The sequence below is a fragment of the Nilaparvata lugens genome, chromosome 14 (genome assembly GCF_014356525.2).
Source record: "Nilaparvata lugens isolate BPH chromosome 14, ASM1435652v1, whole genome shotgun sequence".
Classification (NCBI taxonomy): domain Eukaryota; kingdom Metazoa; phylum Arthropoda; class Insecta; order Hemiptera; family Delphacidae; genus Nilaparvata; species Nilaparvata lugens.
Genome location: NC_052517.1, coordinates 1,710,877 through 1,737,426, shown reverse-complemented (window position 1 = coordinate 1,737,426; position 26,550 = coordinate 1,710,877). Strand labels below are relative to the sequence as shown.

Sequence of the window (26,550 nt, the reverse complement as noted above, 5' to 3'; positions counted from 1 at the left end):
TGCACCGGTTGCAATGGCCTTGCACTTGAACTGCTACTAGGTTGGTACCAGTGCTTGATGATGATTCACCACCTTCTGGCAGTGTTAGCTAAATGGGGGTAGCGTTGAAGGTGTTCATATGGAATGGTGACAGTAATTAAGTGAATTGTAGTGTGAGGTTGGTAACCATGTTGTTGCCAGCCGGCAGGTAAAACAGAGACAGACCTGTTAGTTGAAATTTTAGTTTTAGTTTATAGTTGAGATTCGTTCGGGAAGCACGTTTAGTGTTCTTGTGTTCTGTGTTCTGTGAAAATTTGTGTTCTGTGTAAATCTATGTAGTGTTCTGTGGATAGGTCTACAGTAGTTAACAGTATACTGTGGATATAGTCTGTTTACAGTAGTGTATCCAGTTTTATATATTCTAAAAGTTTGGCATCAGTTATCATATTAATTGAAAGTTTGTGTTCTGTTAGTTTTCTATCTATGTTGTCTACTGTGAATAGGTGGTCCACAGTAGTTAACAGTATACTGTGGATACAGTCTGTTTACAGTAGTGTATTCAGATTCATATATTCTAAAAGTTTGGCATCAGTTATCATATTAATTGAAAGTTTGTGTTCTGTTTGTTTTCTATCTATGTAGTCTACTGTGAATAGGTGGTCCACAGTAGTTAACAGTATACTGTGGATACAGTCTGTTTACAGTAGTGTATTCAGATTTATATATTGTAATCTACATAAATAAAGTACTCAATCAATCTCTCTCTCTCTCTCTCCATTGGTAGAGAGTTAGTGGAAAGGATATATTGAATATTGTTTCCGAAGAATGGACATTGATATGTCCAAAGCTCCGCCAATTTATGTAGATACATTATAATATTATCTATTTTATTTATAGTTTGTTAATTTATTTAATTTAAATATATTTTGTAAATTCATCCATAATTTTGCTGTATTGTAAGCTATTGTATATAGTGTATAAGCCACTATATATTGTAATCTACATGAATAAAGTACTCAATCAATCAATCTCTCTCCCTCGCTCTTGCTCTCTCTCTCTCTCTCTCTCTCTCTCTCTCCTCTCTCTCTCTCTCTCTCTCTCTCTGTCATAAAGAGATTCTGCTTAAACTGTCAGAATTCCTCCTAAATAACACTTTTGTCACCCCATTTAAACAGAACTGCCATCTTGCCGTGCATCCCAGACCAGCCCTAGTCATCAACCCCCATACACAACACAATTACGGCTCCATTCCCCCATCACTGCCACCTACATCTGAATCACAACCTCCAGATCACTACTACCAACCCAACTGCACCGGTTGCAATGGCCTTGCACTTGAACTGCTACTAGGTTGGTACCAGTGCTTGATGATGATGATTCACTCTCTTCTGGCAGTGTTAGCTAAATGGGGGTTGCGTTGAAGGTAACCATAAGAAATGGTGACAGTTTTTAAGTGAATTGTAGTGTGAGGTTGGTATCCATGTTGTTGCCAGCCGGCAGGTAAAACGGAGACAGACTTGTTGTTAGTTGAAATTTTAGTTTTAGTTTATAGTTGAGATTCGTTCGGGAAGCACGTTTTGTGTTCCGTGAAAATTTGTGTTCTGTGTTAATCTATGTAGTGTACTGTGAATAGGTCTACAGTAGTTAACAGTATACTGTGGATATAGTCTGTTAACAGTAGTGTATTCAGATTTATGTTCTAAAAGTTTGGGATCAGTTATCATATTAATTGAAAGTTTGTGTTCGGTTTGTTTTCTATCTATGTAGTCTACTGTGAATAGGTCTACAGTAGTTAACAGTATACTGTGGATACAGTCTGTTGACAGTAGTGTATCCAGATTTATATATTCTAAAAGTTTGGGATCATTTATCATATTAATTGAAAGTTTGTGTTCGGTTTGTTTTCTATCTATGTAGTCTACTGTGAATAGGTCTACAGTAGTTAACAGTATACTGTTGATCAGTACTGTCTGTTCGACAGTAGTGTATCCAGATTTATATAGTTCTAAAAGTTTGGCATCATTATCATATAATTGAAAGTTTGTGTTCTGTTTGTTTTCTATCTATGTAGTCTACTGTGAATAGGTGGTCTACAGTAGTTAACAGTATACTGTGGATACAGTCTGTTTACAGTAGTGTATTCAGATTTATATATTCTAAAAGTTTGGCATCAGTTATCATATTAATTGAAAGTTTGTTTTCTTGTTGTTTTCTATCTAGGCTATGTAGTGTACTGTGAATAGGTGGTCCACAGTAGTTAACAGTATACTGTGGATACAGTGTGTTTACAGTAGTGTATTCAGATTTATATATTCTAAAATTTTGGGATCAGTTATCATATTGATTGAAAGTTTGTGTACTTGTTGTTTTCTATCTATGTAGTCTACTGTGAATAGGTCTACAGTAGTTAACAGTATACTGTGGATATAGTCTGTTTACAGTAGTGTATTCAGATTTATATATTCTAAAAGTTTGGCATCAGTTATCATATTAATTGAAAGTTTGTGTTCTGAATATCTTTTTAGTGTACTGTCTATAGTGTTTACAGTAGTGTATTAGGATAATTATATTATATAATAAAAGTGTATCCAGTTTGTTTTAAACGTTTGTGTTTTAAAAGTTTCTTAGAAATTGATTATAGACTAGTGTATTGTGTAAACTGAATGCACTAGTGTATTAAGATTTATTTACTAAAAGTTCACCTTTTCAGTTGAGAAAGATAGGAGGACAACGTTGCCGATTTTCTGTCTTTAATGCCTTCTATAGACGACGGTAGCTGATACAGGTTTATTGATGTAATATTACATTTATTACATTCCTTAATCACAACATCAAATTAATGATTGGGAGAGAATCAACAGGATAAACCCAAAACTGTTCCTCTCCATAATTTTGATAAAAATAGTCCAAATGAGGTTATGAAAACACTTTTATAAAGATCACAAAAATTTACAGTCCAAATAAACATTATACTAAAAATTTTGTATCTCGGTTGATCAGAAGGATGAAACAAATTATTATTACACTTGAAAATGCATTAATAAATTGAAAAATATTTAAAAAATTGATAAATTTGAAGCCAGAAAAATCACAAAAACATTCACTATCATATTAACTGTTCATTCTCGTTCAAAATATTCAATTATATTTTTTTTAAACAATCAATTATATTTTTTAATAATTTCATAATGAATTTACCAATTAAGATGAAATATTTTGTGTAATATGAATTCTGCATTGTCAAAAGACGATCTGGCAACAGAGCAAAGCGAGAAAGAGATAGCGTTATCAGCTTTGTTGAATGATAGACAAGGATAGCAACACCATAGCTAATCAAACGCTGCCATTACAACGTCGACCTCATTTTAGTATGTTTTAAAAGTTTGGGATCAGTTCATATAAGTTTAATTAAAAGTATGTGTTGTTTTTTTTTTATATTGCATTTCAGTTCCATTCTAAAAACCCTATAAGAATTTTTGGGCTTGAATTTTCAACACATCAGATCTAAAAACATTGTGTAGATTTTTAGAAATTTGAAAAATCACATCTTTTTCAAAAAATACTAATTTCTGGATATTTTGAAAGTAGCATTAGATGTTTTCTAACCGTTCTTAACGAATTTCAATTTTAAATTTAAAAATTTCTCAATTTCCAGTGGTTAGGAATCCACCTGAAACGATACGCTCATTTATATTTGATTCTCATTTCCCACGCACAAGCCTTGGTCATATTTGGACATCATCTTGAGTAAAATAAACACATAGAGTAATAAATCCATCCAATGCTATAGTGAGGTCCACGTTATAACGGCAGTGGAGGAAGATAGAGAACAACGTTGCCGATCCTCTGTCTTGTCAATGCCTTCCATAGACGGTAGTTGATAGAGGTTCATTGATGTCATATTAACAGTACATTCTCGTTTAAAATAATCAATTATGATTTATTGAGCAAGAAATTATATTTTTCAATAGTTCCATAATGAATTTAAATAACTAAGATGAAGTATTTTGACAATTAATTATTAACTCTACATTGTTGAAAGACGATCCGGCAACAGAGCAAAGCGAGAAAGAGTGATGATTTGTGGAATGATAGACAAGGATAGCAACACCAATGTTAATCAAATACTGCCATTATAACGTGGACCTCACTATAGCAATTAGTGTTTGACAATATGATACAGTATCAACACAATATGATACAGAATCATCTCAACTTGATACACAACACTATAACTTGATACAAAACAGGAAAGAGCTATCTGGTTTGTGGAATGATAGACAAGGATAGCAACACCAATGTTAATCAAACACTGCCATTATAACGTGGACCTCACTATAGCAATTAGTGTTCGACAATATGATACAGTATCAACACAATATGATTCAGTATCATGTCAACTTGATACACAGCCCCATAATTTGATACAAAACAGGATAGAGCTATCTGCTTTGTGGAATGATAGACAAGGATAGCAACACCAATGTTAATCAAATACTGCCATTATAACGTGGACCTCACTATAGCAATTAGTGTTTGACAATATGATACAGTATCAACACAATATGATTCAGTATCATGTCAACTTGATACACAACACCATAATTTGATACAAAACAGGATAGAGCTATCTGCTTTGTGGAATGATAGACAAGGATAGCAACACCAATGTTAATCCAATACTGCCATTATAACGTGGACTATAATGAACAAATTTGATGACAAAAATTTGGGTCAAAACTTTTGCGTAGTAAATGCTCCACATTTGTCAAACAATAAATTATTCATAATTTTTCCATTAACTGACACTATAATAAATTAGACTAATTGCGCCCAATAAGGGAAAAATGATTGAATCATCATCATCATCATCATCATGAAATTAGGCTACTGAAAAAGGAAATTTTAAGAACTCAATGCCTTGTTAAAACTGCCAATTCAACAGACATTTTTGAATCTTTTTTCAGTGAATTTATCACTGAATATTTGTGAAAAAATATGAAATACGAACCATGAATAATATAGAGCAAAAATTATAGACAATGATTTCAAATTTTATTTATTTTTTCTATCAATTTCTATCTTCATCATCATACTATTCAAAATTTCCCTCTTCTTCTTCTTCTCATTCTTCTACTCCTTCTTTTTCGTCATCATCTTCCTACTCTTTTTATCCGTTTCATTATCTGTTTCTTCTCCTTTTTCCTCCTTGTTATACTTTTTGTCAATTCCTCTTCTCTTTCAATTGTCTTATGCTATCTTCTTCTTCTTCTATCTATCTTGAATTTGTAATCGTTTCTTCATCTTTCAGTGAAAAAATATGAAATACGAACCATGAATAATATAGAGCAAAAATTACAGACAATCATTTCAAATTTTATTTATTTTTTTATCAATTTCTATCTTCATCATCATAATATTTAAAATTGCCCTCTTCTTCTTCTTCTTCTTCTTCTTCTCAATCTTCTATTTCTTCTCATTCTTCTACTCCTTCTTTTTCGTCTTCATCTTCCTACTCTTTTTATCCGTCTTATTATCTGTTTCTTCTCGTTTTCCTCCTTGTTATACTTTTTGTTAATCCCTCTTCTCTTTTAATTTTCTTATGCTATCTTCTTCTTCTTCTCAACAGAGCAAAGCGAGAAAGAGTGATGATTTGTCGAATGATAGACAAGGATAGCAACACCAAAGTTAATCAAATACTGCCATTATAACGTGGACCTCACTATAGCAATAAATTAGTGTTTGACAATATGATACAGTATCAACACAATATGATACAGAATCATCTCAATTTGATACACAACACCATAATTTGATTACAATCGACCCATATCTTTGATTTGTAATCGTTTCTTCATCTTTCAAAACTTCTTCCTTCCGGCATCCCTCCCTTTGTTTCTTCTTCGTCATCATCATCATCATTATCATCTTCTTCTTTTCCTTCTTCTTCATCAACAACATCCTTTGCTTCTCCTTGAATTCTTTTTCTACTCCTTCTTCTTCTTCTTCTTCTTCTTCATCATAATCATCATCTTCTTCTTTTCCTTCTTCTTCATCAACAACATCCTTTGCTTCTCCTTGAATTCTTTTTCTACTCCTTCTTCCTCTTCTTCTTCTTCATCATCATCATAATCATCTTTTTCTTCTTTTCCATCATAATCATCATCTTCTTCTTTTCCTTCTTCTTCATCAACAACATCCTTTGCTTCTCCTTGAATTCTTTTTCTACTCCTTCTTCTTCTTCTTCTTCTTCTTCATCATAATCATCATCTTCTTCTTTTCCTTCTTCTTCATCAACAACATCCTTTGCTTCTCCTTGAATTCTTTCTCTACTCCTTCTTCTTCTTCATCATCATAATCATCTTTTTAATCTTTTTCATCATAATCATCATCTTCTTCTTCTTCTTCATAATTCTTTCTTCTCCTTCACCTACTTTTCCTTTTTCTCCTTCATCGTTTACCCATTCTCCATGTTTTACAATAGACTTTCAAGACATAGGCCCGGTTGCACAACAGCCGGTTAAATTTTAACCGTGATTAATTTCACGAGAACCAAGCAGAGAAGGCGTTTTTGAAAAGACAGCATCTCTGAATGGTTCTCGTGGAATTAATCACGGTTAAAATTTAACCCGCTGTTGTGCAACCGGCACTTAGATTTCTGCTTCTAAAAAATGTAAAATTTTCCACAATAATTAACTTACTGTGCAGTTAAATTTGTTTGGTTCTTATATCTGTTGTCAAGTAACTTTTACAAAATAAACGAAGCTCACTTCCAAAATAAAGCACTAATTTCATGTACTTGATCACGCTTAAATAGTTATGTTAAATTTCATGGTCCTCAAAAAAAAATCAAATAATTATGTTGAAAAGTAAAAGTTTCGGCCAATTTAAGGAGTGTACGTGACTTAAGTTCAATACATTTATACTACTATCTTACAATATTTGTTTTGTTATCAATATTATTATCAGTGTTTTGTCGGATGATTTTCAAATTGTTTGTTCGGAGATATCCATATCTTCTCAAACAAAAACCTACTATAGTGAGGTCCACGTTATAATGGCAGTATTTGATCAACATTGGTGTTGCTATCCTTGTCTATCATTCCACAAAGCAGATAGATCTATCCTGTTCTGTATCAAATTAAGGTGTTGTGTATCAAATTGAGATGATTCTGTATCATATTGTGGAACACTAATTGCTATAGTGAGGTCCACGTTATAATGGCAGTATTTGATTAATATTGGTGTTGCTATCCTTGTCTATCATTCCTCAAAGCAGATAGCTCTATCCTGTTTTGTATCAAATTATGGTGTTGTGTATCACGTTGACATGATACTGTATTATATTGTGTTGATACTGTATCATATTGTCGAACACTAATTGCTATAGTGAGGTCCACTTTATAATGGCAGTATTTGATTAACATTGGTGTTGCTATCCTTGTCTATCATTCCTCATAGCAGATAGCTCTATTCTGTTTTGTATCAAATTATGGTGTTGTGTATCAAGTTGAGATGATACTGTATCATTTTGTCGAACACTAATTGCTATAGTGAGGTCCACGTTGTAATGGCAGTATTTGATTAATATTGGTGTTGCTATCCTTGTCTATCATTCCACAAAGCAGATAGCTCTATCCTGTTTTGTATCAAATTTAGGTGTTGTGTATCAAGTTGAGATGATACTGTATTATATTTTGTTGATACTGTATCATATTGTCGAACACTAATTGCTATAGTGAGGTCCACGTTATAATGGCAGTATTTGATCAACACTGGTGTTGCTATCCTTGTCTATCATTCCACAAAGCAGATAGCTCCAACCTTTTCTAGCTCCGTAACTTTGCCAAATCGTGTTTCAACAATGTAGAAATATACCTAATTGACAAATATTCAACCTCATTTATGAAAATCCATAATTTAATCATTGAAAACTACATTTTCCCGAGGAATAGAAAATGATTGATTCAATAAATTATAATGATCTATACTATAATAAAGGAAAGAACTGGCTTATACAGGTAGGGGATAGGAAATTCACGAATGACGCATCATCACGTCTCAACTACTCAACTCATTAACTTCGCATTTTGCATATACATTCTTAATTTACCGAGGATGGTTATAGACCTTGTAGACCTGTTTCAAACTATTCAAGATTCCACTCGGTCAAGTTTTCAGTTTGTCTAGACGCTTGCGGAGCTTGGGTTACCCTCCAGTATTCAATATTATTAATATTATAATGTTTAAAATATTTTAGACAAAAATGAACAGTTAATATTACATCAGATATACTGGTATCAGTAGTTATCCTCTATAGGAGACAGTGGCAAGGCAGAGAATCGGCAACGCTGTTGTACTATATTTCTCCACCGCCATTATAACGTGGACCTCACTATAGAACAAGAACAACCACAACATGATACAGTATCATCTCAACTTGATACACAACACCATAATTTGATACAAAACAGGATAGAGCTATCTGCTTTGTGGAATGATAGACAAGGATAGCAACACCAATGTTAATCAAATACTGCCATTATAACGTGGACCTCACTATAGAACAAGAACAACCACAACAAGATACAGTATCAACACAATATGATTCAGTATCATGTCAACTCGATACACAACACCATAATTTGATACAAAACAGGATAGAGCTATCTGCTTTGTGGAATGATAGACAAGGATAGCAACACCAATGTTAATCAAATACTGCCATTATAACGTGGATCTCACTATAGAGTTGAAAGAGAAAATAGGAGAAATAATAGTGCTAGAAGATGGTGAGAGAGAGAGAGTGTTAGTGTGTGTGAGGGATTGAGAGATTGATTGATTGATTGAGTACTTTATGTAGATTACAATATATACTGGCTTATACACTTATATACAATAGCTTACAATACAGCAAAATTATAGATGAATTTACATAATATAGACTAAGAAAATAATTATTGAACTGTATATGATATGAAAAAGCAATTTGTAATATAATAACTATAGATAATTATATTGTAATGCATCTACATAAATTGGCGGAGCTTTGGACATATCAATGTCCATTCTTCGGAAAGAATATTCAAAATATCCTCCCCACTAACTCTCTACCAAATATGGTACTGTAGTGAGGGTGAGAGAGTGATAGAGTAGAGAGAGGGAGGGATTGAGTGAGTGAGAGAAAGTGAGATTGATAGAGCGAGTGTGTGGGAGGGAGAGTTCGTGAAAGAGTTAGAGTGAGTGGGATTGAGAGAGTGTGAGTGAGAGAGAAATAGAACCCCAAAATTCCAAGTAGACCCTTCCTTTCATGAGTCACCTTGACCTACATTATAAACAGCCACTATATACATATAAACAGTTATATATAGTTACATACAAACAGTTATATATACAGCTAAACATCTTCATCCTGCAGTGAGGTCCACGTTATAATGGCAGTATTTGATTAATATTGGTATTGCTATCCTTGTCTATCATTCCACAAAGCAGATAGCTCTATCCTGTTTTGTATCAAATTAAGGTGTTGTGTATCAAGTTGAGATGATACTGTATTATATTTTGTTGATACTGTATCATATTGTCGAACACTATTGCTATAGTGAGGTCCACGTTATAATGGCAGTATTGATCACACTGGTGTTGCTATCCTTGTCTATCATTCCACAAAGCAGATAGCTCCAACCTTTTCTAGCTCCGTAACTTTGCCAAATCGTGTTTCAACAATGTAGAAATATACCTAATTGACAAATATTCAACCTCATTTATGAAAATCCATAATTTAATCATTGAAAACTACATTTTCCCGAGGAATAGAAAATGATTGATTCAATAAATTATAATGATCTATACTATACTAAAGGAAAGAACTGGCTTATACAGGTAGGGGATAGGAAATTCACGAATGACGCATCATCACGTCTCAACTACTCAACTCATTAAACTTGACATTTTGCATATACATTCTTAATTTACCGAGGATGGTTATAGACCTTGTAGACCTGTTTCAAACTATTCAAGATTCCACTCGGTCAAGTTTTCATTTTGTCTAGACTCTTGCGGAGCTTGGGTTACCCTCCAGTGTTCAATATTATTAATATTTATGAAATATTAATAATAATTAATATTAAGAATAATAATATAACAATAATTAATATTAATAATTTATTAATAATATTATATTATTATTATTATTATATTTGAATTTTTGAAATATTTAAGACAAGAATGAACAGTAATATTACATCAGATATACCGGTATCAGTAGTTATCCTCTATAGGAGACAGTGGCAAGGCAGAGAATCGGCAACGCTGTTGTACCATATTTCTCCACTGCCAGTAAAACGTGGACCTCACTATAGAACAAGAACAACCACAACATGATACAGTATCATCTCAACTTGATACAAAACACCATAATTTGATACAAAACAGGATAGAGCTATCTGCTTTGTGGAATGATAGACAAGGATAGCAACACCAATATTAATCAAATACTGCCATTATAACGTGCACCTTACTATAGAGTTGAAAGAGAAAATAGGAGAAATAATAGTGCTAGAAGATGGTGAGAGAGAGAGAGAGGGAGTGTGTGTGTGAGGGATTGAGAGATTGATTGATTGATTGAGTACTTTATTAATGTAGATTACAATATATACTGGCTTATACACTTATATCCAATAGCTTACAATACAGCAAAATTATAGATGAATTTACATAATATAGACTAAGAAAATAATAATTATTGAACTGTATAATGATATGAAAAAGCAATTTGTAATATAATAACTATAGATAATATTGTAATGCATCTACATAAATTGGCGGAGCTTTGGACATATCAATGTCCATTCTTCGGAAAAAATATTCAAAATATCCTCCCCACTAACTCTCTACCAAATAAGGTACTGTAGTGAGGGTGAGAGAGTGATAGAGTAAGAGAGAGGGTGGGATTGAATGAGTGAGAGAAAGTGTGATTGATAGAGCGCGTGTGTGGGAGGGAGAGTTCGTGAAAAGAGTTAGAGTGAGTGGGATTGTGAGAGTGTGAGTGAGAGAGAAATAGAACCCCAAAATTCCAAGTAGACCCCTCCTTTCATCAGTCACCTTGACCTACATTATAAACAGCCACTATATACATATAAACAGCTATATATAGTTACATACAAACAGTTATATATACAGCTGAACATCTTCATCCTATAGTGAGGTCCACGTTTATAATGGCAGTATTTGTTTAACATTGGTGTTGCTATCCTTGTCTATCATTCCACAAAGCAGATAGCTCTATCCTGTTCTGTATCAAATTAAGGTGTTGTGTATCAAGTTGAGATGATACTGTATCATATTGTGTTTATACTGTATCATATTGTCGAACTCTAATTGCTATAGTGAGGTCCACGTTATAATGGTAGTGTTTGATTAACATTGGTGTTGCTATCCTTGTCTACCATTCCACAAAGCAGATAGCTCTATCCTGTTCTGTATCAAGTTGAGATGATACTGTATCATATTGTGTTGATACTGTATAATATTGTCGAACACTAATTGCTATAGTGAGGTCCACGTTATAAAGACAGTATTTTGATTAGCTATGTTATTGCTATCCTTCTCTATCATTCAACAAGCCGATAGCGCTATCTCTTTCTCGCTTTGCTCTGTTGCCACATCGTCTTTCAAAACTGTAGGATTACTAATTAATTAACAAAATACTTCATCTTAATTATGAAATGATAGAAAATATAATTTCTTGCTCAATAAAATTTCATTGATTATTTAAAACGAGAATGAACAGTTAATGTTACATAAATAAACCTGTATCAGCTACCGTCTATAGAAGGCATTGACACCACTGAGGATCGGCAACGTTGTTCTCCTATCTTTCTCCACTGCCATTATAACGTGGACCTCACTATAGTCAGTTTCAGCTCATTCTGTCAGTATCACCCATGAATAACATCAATTCAGACTCACTCAAATAATGCTGCCATTTTGAAATATGAATGTCACAGAAAATACAAATATTCAAACTTTATACCTATTTTGAGGAAAATCTGCTTCTATAGACACATTTATTTATATTACTATATATTATATAGACTATATATAACAGACAACCTACTGGTGTCTCTGAATTTTGGGTGATTGTGAAGAAGAAGAAGAAGCTGAAGGATAAAAAGAAATGTTGAAGAAGAAGAAGTGGTGCGAGAAGGAGGAGATTGTGAAGAAGGAGGAGGAGAAAAAGAAGAAGAAGTAGAAGGTGAAGAAGAAAAAGAAGATGAGGAATAGGAAATTGTATGGTGGCGAAGGTGATGGTTATGAAGAAGATGAACAAGGTGTAGAAGAAGAAGAAGAAGGTTGTGATGGTGGAAGAGAGAAGAAGAAGAAGAAGAAGAAGAAGAAGAAGAAGAAGTGAGAAAGGAATGTCTGCTAGCTAGCTCCCCCTTCCATGATATTCTATTCTTAGAACACACTAACATCTTCTATTACTATTGAAAGTAGACTATATTGGGGCTGTTGGAATTCCCCTTCTATTTATTCTTCTTCTTTTTCTCCTTCTTCTTCTTCTTCTTCTTCATCTTCTCCTCCACCTTCTCATTCTTCCTCACCATCGTGTTATTCTTCTTCACCTTCTTCCTCATCCTCTCTTTTAAACCCCTCTTTTAACCTCCCTTTTTTTCTCTCTTTTAATTCTTTCCGTTCTTCATCCACAACTACTTCTTGTCTCTTCCTATCCTTCTTATTTGCATCCTCCCTCTTCTTCTTTATTCCTTTCAACTTCTTCTTGTTCATCATTTTCTCTCCTCCTAGTTCTTCTTCTTTTCCTTCTTTCATTTTTCCTGTTCATCTACTACCACCACTTCTGCCAATCGTCCTATACTTCTACTTCTTCTTCTCCTTCTCCTTCTTTATATCCTTAAACTTCTTCTTTTTCTTGTTTTTCGTTTCCTCTCCTCCCACCTCCATCCTCAAATTTTGCATTCGCCCAAAATTTTATACCTATCCCCAATATAAAAAATCACGCATACTTGAATAGAATAATTTAAATATTTGTATTTTTAATCTATTATTTTATCAATTTGAAAAAGGGTACTATAATTCTATTTTTTAAATAAAAATATCGACAGGCTAGATGGTTTGATCATAATCCAAGCCACTCATATTACATTCGACAATATTACAATATCAAATTAATGATTGAAATTTAAATTTATTCACAACACTGATATATTTTACAAATATTTTTACAATGCAATCATTATAAAGAAACAGTATCATGATGGAAAAAAGAAAAGAACTTGAGTAGCTTAACAGCTGTGATTGAAGTTCTACACTATTGTTATTGTACATTATAATATGAACGAGACAGTCACTTGATTTTGGTAACTAAAATAAAAAAAAGTCTTTTTGCAAATTCACACAAACAGATTATGGGACATAATCAACAGGATAAACCCAAAACTGTTTTTCTCCCTAATTTTGATAAAAATAGTCCAAATAAGGTAATGAAAACACTCCTATAAAATCACAAAAATTCACAGTCCGAATATACATAATACTAAAAACTCTGTATCTCGGTTGATACAGAAATAATTTCAAGTTATTATTCAATAATTTTCCTATTTAATATCAGCGTTAACTTTCAATACAACTAGGCCACACAGACCTATTTCTATGATTTCATAATTTTCCTATTTCTAATAATCATCATTTTTCCAACAATACTATTCTACCAGCCATAACAATATGCTTGTAGAGACTTTCACTCTAAGTGTCAGTATTTATTACAGTTAAACTCCTCTGCTCACCATTTAGCCATTAGTGACAGTTTTTAGATGGATACCACTAAATAGGGAAATGGAGAAAATACAACTCAGCACGCCTTTTCTAGAAAAATCTATCGTGGGAAACTGTAAGGATGAAAATCAGCTGAAATTTATTTTCCAGGGAAAATTCGTGATGTTGACTGTAATTTATCCTATATTTTATTCTATAATATTATAGTGGGGTCCACGTTATAATGGCAGTGGAGAAAGATAGGAGAACAACGTTGCCGATCCTCTGTCTTGATCAATGCCTTCTATAGACGGTAGCTGATACAGGTTTATTGATATAATATTAACTGTTCATTCTCATTCAAAATAATCAATTACTAGTAGTTCTGTGAACAGTAGACCTCACGCAGTATTCTCATCCACAAGTACCTGATTGAAACTATAGACCTTATGGAAATACAGCAATAGACTGGCTTCTCCACACATCTGTGTAATCACTTGTCAGCTGATTTATGATGAATAATTCTATAGTCTGATTTTCACTCTAATATTGGCGTATGAAGGAGGCTCCTTTTTCCTTTGATATTATCCTTGTAATGCAATATTTTCAAAAACCTTGTATATACGTCGACGCGCAATTAAAAAAGGAACATACCTGTCAAATTTCATGAAAATCTATTACCGCGTTTCGCCGTAGATGCGCAACATAAAAACATTAAGAGAAATGCCAAACCGTCGACTTGAATCTTAGACCTCACTTCGCTGGGTCAAATACGCAATTATTATATTTTATTGAGCAAGAAATTATATTTTTCAATAAATTCATAATGAATTTTAATGATTAAGATGAAATATTTTGTTAATTCATTATTAATTATACATTGTTAAAAGCCGATCTGGCAACAGAGCAAAGCGAGAAAGAGATAGCGCCGCTATCTGCTTTGTTGAATGATAGACAAGGATAGCAATATCATTGCTAATCAAACACTGCCATTATAACGTGTGAGGTCCACGTTATAATGGCAGTGTTTGATAAGCAATGGTATGCTATCATTATCTATCATTTAACAAAGCAGATAGCGCTATCTCTCCCTCGCTTTGCTCTGTTGATATAATTTATGTTTTATAATAATATTGTAAAACATGTCAGTGTTGTGAATAAATTTTAATTCCAAGAAAAAAACTGTGCTCTGCAAGGATCTGATAAAAGACAAAATACTTGACAAACTGAATTCTTGAAGAATTGAAAATAGGCCTATAACCATCCTCGGTAAATTAAGAATGTATATGCAAAATGCCAAGTTAATGAGTTGAGTAGTTGAGACGTGATGATGCGTCATTCGTGAATTTCCTATCCCCTACCTGTATAAGCCAGTTCTTTCCTTTATTATAGTATAGATTAGAGCAGTTTCAACTAAATTCATACACTATATGATACTAGCGTGGGATTGGAATTTGAATTTATCAGTTACTTCTTATCATCTCCTTCTACTTCTCCAATTCCTCCACCTCCTCCTCTTCTTCTTCTTCTTCTTCTTCTTCTTCTGTCATCTTCTTCTTCTTTTTCTTCTTCTTTACTTCATCCTCTTCTTCTATTTCTTTTCTTCTTCTTCTTCTCATCATTGTTGATAAGACCATGTGTTTCTATTTACCTAGTTTCATATCATTTCAATGTGTACTTACTGTCTGTGGAGGATTGAGTTCATTGAAATGAAGTTATCTAAGGCCAAGGTCAAATTTTTATCTCTGTCACTCACTCTCCCTCTCTCTCTTTTCTTCTTCCTCTCCCAATCTCACTCTCTTACTCTTCATGTTACCAGACATAATCTGGTTTTTTTTCCAGTTGGATTTCCCCATCATTTTCTCAACTCAGTCTGTTCTATTTATTTCAAATTATTTTATTTTTTCCAGTTCTCTCATTCCATCTTCATCTCTCTGTCTCTAGTTTACCACTCTCTTTCCTCCTTTCACTCTCTCTCTCTCACTTTCCTCCTTTCTCTTTCTCTCTCTCTCTCTCTTTTGGTAGAGAGTTAGTGGGGAGGATATTTTTAATATTCTTTCCGAAGAATGGACATTGATATGTCCAAAGCTCCGCCAATTTATGTAGATGCATAATAATATGATTATTATCTATAGTTATTATATTACAAACTGCTTTTTCATATCATATACAGTTCAATAATTATTTTCTTAGTCTATATTATGTAAATTCATCTATAATTTTGCTGTATTGTAAGCTATTGTATATAAGTGTATAAGCCAGTATATATTGTAATCTACATAAATAAAGTACTCACTCTCTCTCTCTCTCTCTCTCTCTCTCTCTCTGCTCTCTCTGTCAATAATATCTCTCTCTTATAATCTCAGTTGATATTATACTATCACTTTGTTGACTGAGTCTTGTTTGCTTTTGTTATTCATCACGAGTTTGATTAACAAAAAATGTTTTTTTTTTAGATTCATTATAAAATGAGGTTTATAATAATTATTGATGCGTTATAATAATTTTAGTAATCCTACAGAGAAGAGTGACCATTTATAAATCTTATCACAGAAAAGATAGCATAAGAAGATATCTCATGGTTTCTAGAATTTATCCAAAGTTGACAAGTTTTGTATCAAATTATGGTGTTGTGTATCAAGTTGAGATGATACGCTATCATGTTGTGTTGATACTGTATCATTTGTGGTGATATTCCATGGTATAGGGCGTTTATGTCACTAACTAAAGCCGATATTCCTAGAAGTTCTTTTTGGTGAAGCTATGTGACGCTGGTAGTCTCTCATACTGTGCCCTTCTTACACTCTTACACTCCCAACAACACACTAATAATAGACAGTGTATAGGGTGTCTATGTTGCAAATGTGAGTGTTAACTGAAGCCGATAGTCCTAGTAGTTGTTTTTGGTGAAGCGATGTGACGCTGGTAGTCTCTCATACTGTGCCCTTCTTACACTCTTACACTCCCAACAACACACTAATAATAGACAGTGTATAGGGTGTCTATGTTGCAAATGTGAGTGTTAACTGAAGCCGATAGTCCTAGGAGTTGTTTTTGGTGAAGCTATGTGACGCTGGTAGTCTCTCATACTGTGCCCTTCTTACACTCTTACACTCCCAACAACACACTAATAATAGACAGTGTATAGGGTGTCTATGTTGCATATGTGAGTGTTAACTGAAGCCGATAGTCCTAGTAGTTGTTTTTGGTGAAGCTATGTGACGCTGGTAGTCTCTCATACTGTGCCCTTCTTACACTCCCAACAACACACTAATAATAGACAGTGTATAGGATGTCTATGTTGCAAATGTGAGTGTTAACTGAAGCCGATAGTCCTAGTAGTTGTTATTGGTGAAGCTATGTGACGCTGGTAGTCTCTCATACTGTGCCCTTCTTACACTCCCAACAACACACTAATAATAGACAGTGTATAGGGTGTCTATGTTGCAAATGTGAGTGTTAACTGAAGCCGATAGTCCTAGTAGTTGTTTTTGGTGAAGCTATGTGACGCTGGTAGTTTCTCATACTGTGCCCTCTTACACTCTTACACCCCAACAACACACTAATAATAGACAGTGTATAGGGTGTCTATGTTGCAATGTGAGTGTTAACTGAAGCCGATAGTCCTAGTAGTTGTTTTTGGTGAAGCTATGTGACGCTGGTAGTCTCTCATACTGTGCCCTTCTTACACTCCCAACAACACACTAATAATAGACAGTGTATAGGGTGTCTATGTTGCAAATGTGAGTGTTAACTGAAGCCGATAGTCCTAGTAGTTGTTTTTGGTGAAGCTATGTGACGCTGGTAGTCTCTCATACTGTGCCCTTCTTACACTCTTACACTCCCAACAACACACTAATAATAGACAGTGTATAGGGTGTCTATGTTGCAAATGTGAGTGTTAACTGAAGCCGATAGTCCTAGTAGTTGTTTTTGGTGAAGCTATGTGACGCTGGTAGTCTCTCATACTGTGCCCTTCTTACACTCCCAACAACACACTAATAATAGACAGTGTATAGGGTGTCTATGTTGCAAATGTGAGTGTTAACTGAAGCCGATAGTCCTAGTAGTTGTTTTTGGTGAAGCTATGTGACGCTGGTAGTCTCTCATACTGTGCCCTTCTTACACTCTTACACTCCCAACAACACACTAATAATAGACAGTGTATAGGGTGTCTATGTTGCAAATGTGAGTGTTAACTGAAGCCGATAGTCCTAGTAGTTGTTTTTGGTGAAGCTATGTGACGCTGGTAGTCTCTCATACTGTGCCCTTCTTACACTCTTACACTCCCAACAACACACTAATAATAGACAGTGTATAGGGTGTCTATGTTGCAAATGTGAGTGTTAACTGAAGCCGATAGTCCTAGTAGTTGTTTTTGGTGAAGCTATGTGACGCTGGTAGTCGCTGGTAGACCCAACAACACACTAATAATACAGTAGTTACAGTAATTGGCTCGACTTAACAAGAAATCGGCATTAAATTTGGTACATAAACGACCATGGGATATCTTCTTATGCTATATTTTCTTTATGATAATAGTTTGTTTGTTTGAATATTTATGATTTGTTTTATTACAACCAATAGGTGTTCACGGAGCTCCGAAATATTTGAGTATAATATTGTGATATCAAACTCACAAGAACAAGACTAAATATATTGTTAAAATAAGACTGAAAGTGTGTTTTATCGACTGAAAAATCGCAATACATAAAGTAAATAAATATTGGTATACAAACTAAAAATAGCCTATTTGAATTCGTACAGATATATTCAAGACACTGTTTGTTGTGGAACATTCACATGCTCACTTTGTTTAGTTGGTAAAATTTAAAAACTTTTTATAGTGAGAATCTGTTCAGGATGTTAACTAGGTTGTGCGTCGACAAACACCGAATTTGCAGCCATTTTGTTGTTGACAAACTGTAATCATGACGACAGGCATAGTGTTTTGCCAGTGAGGAAGCCATTTTGTAGTTTGGACTCAAGTGTCAGCCATCTTGTTTCAATTATGAGAACCTCAACAACAAAACCGACATTGTGGTACCTCTAGTGACTCACTCCAGCATCAATAATTTTATTGTTTACATCCTAGGATCATCATCGTTGTAACCATGGTAACAAGACTCTAGAGACCACTAAAACATTAGCATCAATATCTAGACCCCAGTGTCAGCCATTTTGTTGTTTACATCCTAGGATCATCATCGTAACCATGGCAACAGACTCTAGTGTCCACTAAAACACTTCGGCGTCAAAATCTACATCGTAGTTTCAACTATAGTGCTGTTTACTTCCTATACTAACATCATAACCATGGCAACCAGCATCTGGATAAGACACCACCGCAGCGGCGGAACAGTGTCAACACCGGCCGACGACAAAGTAGTCTGCTCGGCCGAAGTGACGTCATCGTCGCGCTCAATCGGTCCCGAGGTGTCGTCGTCGGCATCTCTAGCCATGACGTCATCGCCGGCCAACAGTCTGGGCGGTTCGTCGGCGTCCGACATTGGCGACGTCGATTTGGAGTTTTTCGACCTGGATTTGGTGGGGGGAGGAGGAGGAGGAGTAGGAGGGCTAGGAGGAGGTGGAGGAGTGGTGATGGGTCATCATCTGCATCAGGCCGGCCTGGCAATGCTGCAGCAGCGGATGATGATGAGTCAACATGGATTTCATCAGCAGAGTCAGCATCAGGGTGGGCTGCATCATGGTGGGACGACAACACTGGTGCGAGCGGCAGTTGCACATGTTTCGAGCAATGTGTCGGATAGCGGATCTGTGTCAGGTGAGGAACGGGGTTTGATGGGTTAAACGTGGGTTTAAGATTGATTAAGGTGTTAAACGAGAGTTTAATATTGTTGAACGGGGTTTAAGGGGTTGAAAGGAGGTTTAATTTGGTTGAACCGGTGTTTAAGGGTTTGAACGGGGGTTTTAAGGGGTTGAATGGAGGTTTAATGTGGTTGAACAGGGGTTTAAGGGGTTGAACGGAGGTTTAACGTGGTTGAACAGGGGTTTAAGGGGTTGGACGGAGGTTTAACATGGTTGAACAGAGGTTTAAGGGGTTGAACGGAGGTTTAATGTGGTTGAACAGGGGTTTAAGGGTTTAAACGGGGGTTTAATGTTGTTGAACAGGGGTTTAAGGGTTTTAAACGAGGGTTTTATGTTGTTGAACAGGGGTTTAAGGGGTTGGACGGAGGTTTAACATGGTTGAACAGAGGTTTAAGGGGAGTCCTAGTAGTTGTTTTTGGTGAAGCTATGTGACGCTGGTAGTCTCTCATACTGTGCCCTTCTTACACTCTTACACTCCCAACAACACACTAATAATAGACAGTGTATAGGGTGTCTATGTTGCAAATGTGAGTGTTAACTGAAGCCGATAGTCCTAGTAGTTGTTTTTGGTGAAGCTATGTGACGCTGGTAGTCGCTGGTAGACCCAACAACACACTAATAATACAGTAGTTACAGTAATTGGCTCGACTTAACAAGAAATCAGCGTAAAATTTGGGACATAAATGACCATGGGATATCTTCTTATGCTATATTTCCTTTATGATAATAGTTTGTTTGATTGAATATTCATGATTTTGTTTTCTTACAACCAATAGGTGTTCACGGAGCTCCGAAATATTTGAGTATAATATTGTGATATCAAACTCACAAAAACAAGACTAAATATATTGTAAAAATAAGACTGAAAGTGTGTTTTATTGACTGAAAAATCGCAATACATAAACTAAATAAATATTGGTATACAAACTAAAAATAGCCTATTTGAATTCGTACAGATATCTGCAAGACACTGTTTGTTGTGAAACATTCACACTTTGTTTAGTTGGTAAAATTCCAAAACTTTTTATAGTTTGAATCTGTTCAGGATGTTAACTAGGTTGTGCGTCGACAAACACCGAATTTGCAGCCATTTTGTTGTTGACAAACTGTAATCATGACGACAGGCATAGTGTTTTGCCAGTGAGGAAGCCATTTTTCAGTTTGGACTCAAGTGTCAGCCATCTTGTTTCAATTATGAGAACCTCAACAACAACACCGACATTGTGGTACCTCTAGTGTCTTACTCCAGCAGCAACCATTTTATTGTTTACCATCCTAGGATCATCATCGTCATAACCATGGTAACAAGACTCTAGAGTCCACTAAAACATTAGCATCAATATCTAGACCCCAGTGTCAGACATTTTGTTGATAACATCCTAGGATCATCATCGTAACCATGGCAACAAGACTCTAGTGACAGCCATATTTTTGGTTACTACAAAACTCTAGCATAAACTATAGAGTTGTTTACATCATACGATCATTGTAACCATGGCAACAGGCATCTTTATCAGACTCTAGTGTACACTAAAGCACTTCAGCATCAAAATCTACATCGTAGTTTCAACTATAGTGCTGTTTACTTCCTACTAACATCATAACCATGGCAACCAGCATCTGGATAAGACACCACCGCAGCGGCGGAACAGTGTCAACACCGGCCGACGACAAAGTAGTCTGCTCGGCCGAAGTGACGTCATCGTCGCGCTCAATCGGTCCCGAGGTGTCGTCGTCGGCATCTCTAGCCATGACGTCATCGCCGGCCAACAGTCTAGGCGGTTCGTCGGCGTCCGACATTGGCGACGTCGATTTGGAGTTTTTCGACCTGGATTTGGTGGGGGGAGGAGGAGGAGGAGGAGTAGGAGGGCTAGGAGGAGGTGGAGGAGTAGTGATGGGTCATCATCTGCATCAGGCCGGCCTGGCAATGCTGCAGCAGCGGATGATGATGAGTCAGCATGGCTTTCATCAGCAGAGTCAGCATCAGGGTGGGCTGCATCATGGTGGGACGACAACACTGGTGCGAGCGGCGGTTGCACATGTTTCGAGCAATGTGTCGGATAGCGGATCTGTGTCAGGTGAGGAACTGGGTTCAACATGTTAAACGTGGGTTTAAGATTGATTAAGGTGTGAAACGAGAGTTTAATGTTGTTGAACGGGGTTTAAGGGATTTAACGGAGGTTCAACTTTGTTGAACGGTGATTTAAGGGGTCAAACGTGGTTGAACAGGGGTTTAAGGGGTTGAACGGGGGTTTAATGTGGTTGAACGGGGTTGAAAGGTGTTGAATGTAGGTTTAATGTGGTTGAACAGGGGTTTAAGGGGTTGAATGGAGGTTTAACGTGGTTGAACAGGGGTTCAATGTTGTTGAACAGAGGTTTAAGGGGTTGAACGGGGGTTTAATGTGGTTGAACAGGGGTTTAAGGGGTTGAACGGAGGTTTAATGTGGTTGAACAGAGGTTTAAGGGGTTGAACGGAGGTTTAATGTTGTTGAACAGGGGTTTAAGGGGTTGAACGGAGGTTTAATGTGGTTGAACAGGGGTTTACGGGGTTAAACGGAGGTTTAACGTGGTTGAACAGGGGTTTAAGGGGTTGAACGGAGGTTTAATGTCGTTGAACAGGGGTTTAAGGGGTTGAACGGAGGTTTAATGTGGTTGAACAGGGGTTTAAGGGGGTTTGAACGTAAGTTTATGATTGATTAAGGGGTCAGACGAGAGTTTAATATGGGTAAACGGGGGTTCAAGGGGTTGAAAATGAAATGACAACAGCTGTTGTCTTGGTGAACATGATATTTTTGAACTCAAAATTTATGTATTTTTATATAATTATTCTGTGAATTAGAAGTTTGTTATCTAAATTGAAAATTGTTTGTTTAATTCTGATTTGTGTATTCAGATTGATGATTTAGTGTATAAATTGAAATGGACATAACCCATACAATATTTCAACAAAATTAGGAAATTGAAGAAGTTTTGGGCAATAACCTGTTTTTTCTTTTCCGACCACTGTATTGTTTATTCTATCCAACAAATAATTGAATAAACGGGGATTAACGTGGTTGAACAGGGGTTTAAGGGTGCAATCGTGGGTTTAAGATTGATCAAACGGAAGTTTCACATTGTTGAACGGGAGTTTAAGGGGTCAAACAAGAGTTTGACGTGGTTGAACGAGGTTATAAGGGGTGACTGTGAGCTGAACGGGGCTTGAGTGGTTCAACGGGGATTCAAGGGGTTGAACGGTGCTTTCATGGGTTAAACGGTGTTTTATTTATTCATGGACAGAATCACAAATCATTTATAAATATGATTAGGAAGGAACAACAGGCTTGGACCAAATCTATTCCATTCCCAAATTTTGATAAATTAATAAAATGTCAAAAAAAATAGGTTATGTTTCTACTGTAAAACGTTCAAGTTCAATTTTCGTCCAAAAATATATACAAGCTAAACATTTTGAATTTATAGAAATTAAAACACCAAACTATATTCAAATATAACACTTAATTATTACTTCATATTGAATTAATCAAGTTATTCTATAAAATTTTGAACCCAAAAATAAACACAACTTCTCTCACTAAGCACAGCTGTTATTAATTTTAACGTGGTTGAACAGGGGCTTAAGATAGTCGAACGTAGGGTTTAAAATGCTTGCAGGCGGTTAAACAGTGGTTTGAGTGAGTTTCCAGGGTTAACCGGGAGTTTTAGATAGTTTTAGGGGGTTAAATGGTGATTGAAGACAGGGGGTTAAACAGTGGTTTGAGTGAGTTTCCAGGGTTAACCGGGAATTTTAGATAGTTTTAGGGGGTTAAATTGTGATTGAAGACAGGGGGTTAAACAGTGGTTTGAGTGAGTTTCCAGGGTTAACCGGGAGTTTTAGATAGTTTTAGGGGGTTAAATGGTGATTGAAGACAGGGGGTTAAACAGTGGTTTGAGTGAGTTTCCAGGGTTAACCGGGAGTTTTAGATAGTTTTAGGGGGTTAAATGGTGATTGAAGATGGGGGTTAAACTGTGGTTTGAGGCAGTTGCAAAGGTAGTATGAGTCAGTTTTCGAGGGCTGGAAGATAGTTCGAAACAATGAGACTCCAATTTAGGACAGTTTTATTAAGATGAACAGTACTTTAAGGCTTAACTGACACTTAGGCGACTCAGGTGGAGAAGAGACTGGACTCTAGTGGAGAGCATGTGTTTCCAAATGGTGACAATCAGACCAGTCGATTCTAGTCTCCGCGACGTCACCATTTCAAAACAAATGCTCTCCACTAGAGTCCAGTCTCTTCTCCACCTGATTCCCCCTAAGTGTGAGTTGAGCATAAGACAATTTTTAGGGTGGAAAGGCCAACTATTGAGTTGTATTAATTGTTTAGAGTTCACCACACTTTATTTTTAAAGTTTAGTCCAATTTATTCTGGCTTACAAATTTTAATTACTCATTTTCTCACTATTTTGTAATGGTAAATCATGTCATTAATATTGGGTTTTCTCTGTTTGTTACAGGTACGTGCATAATTCACTCAACTGCGGTTTTGGGTTCGTAAAAATTAGATTTATTAGAACTTAGATTTGAATGAAATCACTATTTTAGATTTATTGCAAGGACATATTCCGGTGGTTTCAACCATTTGCTATCACCACTACGTTTCCTTATTATATTTCTCTCGTCTTACAGAGTATCATAATTACTAGTAGTTCTGTGAACAGTAGACCTCACGCAGTATTCTCATCCACAAGTACCTGATTGTAACTATAGACCTTATGGAAATACAGCAATAGACTGGCCTCTCCACACATATGTGTAATCACTTGTCAGCTGATTTATGATGAATAATTCTATAGTCTATACTCACGCAGTATTCTCATCCACAAGTACCTGATTGTAACTATAGACCTTATGGAAATACAGCAATAGACTGGCTTCTCCACACATCTGTGTAATCACCTGTCAGCTGATTTATGATGAATAATTTATTCTATAGTCTGATTTTTACTCTAATATTGGCGTATGAAGGAGGCTTCTTTTTCCTTTTATATTATTCTTGAAATGCAAAATTCCCAAAAACCTTGTATATACGTCGACGCGCAATTAAAAAAGGAACATACCTGTCAAATTTCATGAAAATCTATTACCGCGTTTCGCTGTAAATGCGCAACTTTTAAACATTAAGAGAAATGCCAAACCGTCGACATGAATCTTAGACCTCACTTCGCTCGGTCAATTAAAGAAGCAGTAGGAGTGCATGCATTTTAGGGTGTAATTCCAAACTATTGAAAATTAAATGAACACGTTTTATAATTGACCGAGCGAAGTGAGGTCTAAGATTCAAGTCGACGGTTTGACAATTCTCTTAATGTTTAAATGTTTATATGTTGCGCATTTACGGCGAAACGCGGTAATAGATTTTCATGAAATTTGACAGGTATGTTCCTTTTTTAATTGCGCGTCGACGTATATACAAGGTTTTTGGAAATTTTGCATTTCAAGGATAATATAAAAGGAGAAAGGAGCCTCCTTCATACGCCATTATTAGAGTAAAAATCAGACTATAGAATTATTCATCATAAATCAGCTGTCGAGTTGACAATATCTATTAATTCAATATCTTAATGTAACTTGGTAAAAAATTAGCAGCTGTGTAGACTATAAATTGCATGCCTCATTGAATGCAATTTTTATGCACTATTTAATAGGATGCAAAGAACTTATAACAGCTTGTCTGGGCGCCTAGATGATATCTTCTGGTTTTCTCGCGCTAAATTCCGGAAAGCGTTATATGATAATTAAATCTTGTGTAAGCATGATCTGATCAAATAAATAGTTAGTGTATCAGTGTGGATGTGCTTATGGTTTGGGACGTCGTTATAACTGCGCGAGGTCTACTGTTCACAGAACTACTAGTTGAAATAAAGTTGAAAAAGGAAGGAGAATATGATGATGATATTGAATAGAAGAAGAAGAAGAAGAATAGGCAGCAGGAAAATAACAAGTTCACTGTACGTTCATGAAACAACTCAGTGGAAGGAAACATACTGCCGTGGTTTTCGCTTGCACAAGACAGCCGTCGTTCGAGTTCTCTCTCTCTCACACTCAATCTCTCTCACTTCGTAAATAATTCTCTCTCTTTCTCCTCCTACCTACAACCTCGCTCTCTCTCTATTAAAAGTCAAGGTCGTTCAATCTCTTCTCTGATTCCCCCCCCACACCTCCAACAACCGACAGTTCCTTCTAAAAACAACTCTCTCATGACACTCTCAATTTTACCGCCAAGATATATTTTCAATCTCCTTCTTCTCCTACTCATCATTCTTCTTCTTCTGCTTCTTCTTCTTCTCCCTCTTCTGCTTCTTCTCTACTTCTTAGTCTTCTTCTTGTGTTTAATTGTCATCAGTATCTTCTTCTTCTTGAATGGTTCCAAATTTTCTTAAATAACTCAATATTATTCGTTACAAGTAGTGGAAATTGTGTGGAATATATCTAATTAATTTATTAATTCAAACCATCTAAATTCAAAATTTATATTGAATGAAAAAGACTGAGAAATTGTCAAAAACCACTGATTTATTGATAATTTGAAAGACTGGTTTCGGTTATTTCACCATTGTCAATCTCTGATAAACTAATTGATTTCTAATTATCAATAAATCAGTGGTTTTTGACAATTTCTTAGTCTTTTTCATTCAATATGAATAATTACCACAATATCAACTTCTCAACTACACAAAAAGTACTCAAAATTTATAGTTTTAGTGCCGGTTGCACAACAGCCGGTTAAATTTTAACCGTGATTAATTCCACGAGAACCAATCAGAGATGCCGTCTTTTCAAAAACGCCTTCTCTGATTGGTTCTCGTGAAATTAATCACGGTTAAAATTTAACCGGCTGTTGTGCAACCGGCCATAATGTTTATTTTGATCTAAAATTTCATAAAAATTGTACACGTGAAATTCTAACCTTATTTTGGACTTTGTCACTT

The 26,550-nt window shown here is 35.5% G+C and overlaps 1 protein-coding gene across 2 annotated transcripts in view; it reads left to right on the top strand.

Moving 5' to 3' along the window:
• The first annotated feature begins 2,343 nt into the window (after window positions 1-2,343).
• LOC111052755 (ecdysone receptor) overlaps window positions 2,344-26,550 on the top strand; it is a 57,187-nt gene continuing 32,980 nt past the window's right edge. Inside the window, exons 1-2 of one of the 2 annotated variants that reach the window (XM_039440469.1) lie at window positions 2,344-2,479; window positions 18,340-19,537. In XM_039440469.1, coding sequence (XP_039296403.1) covers window positions 19,069-19,537 — 469 coding nt within the window. In that variant the 5' untranslated portion in view covers window positions 2,344-2,479; window positions 18,340-19,068. Of the gene's footprint in view, window positions 2,480-18,339; window positions 19,538-20,357; window positions 21,660-26,550 lie in introns of those variants that run through there. The other variant, XM_039440468.1, reaches the window with a different exon arrangement.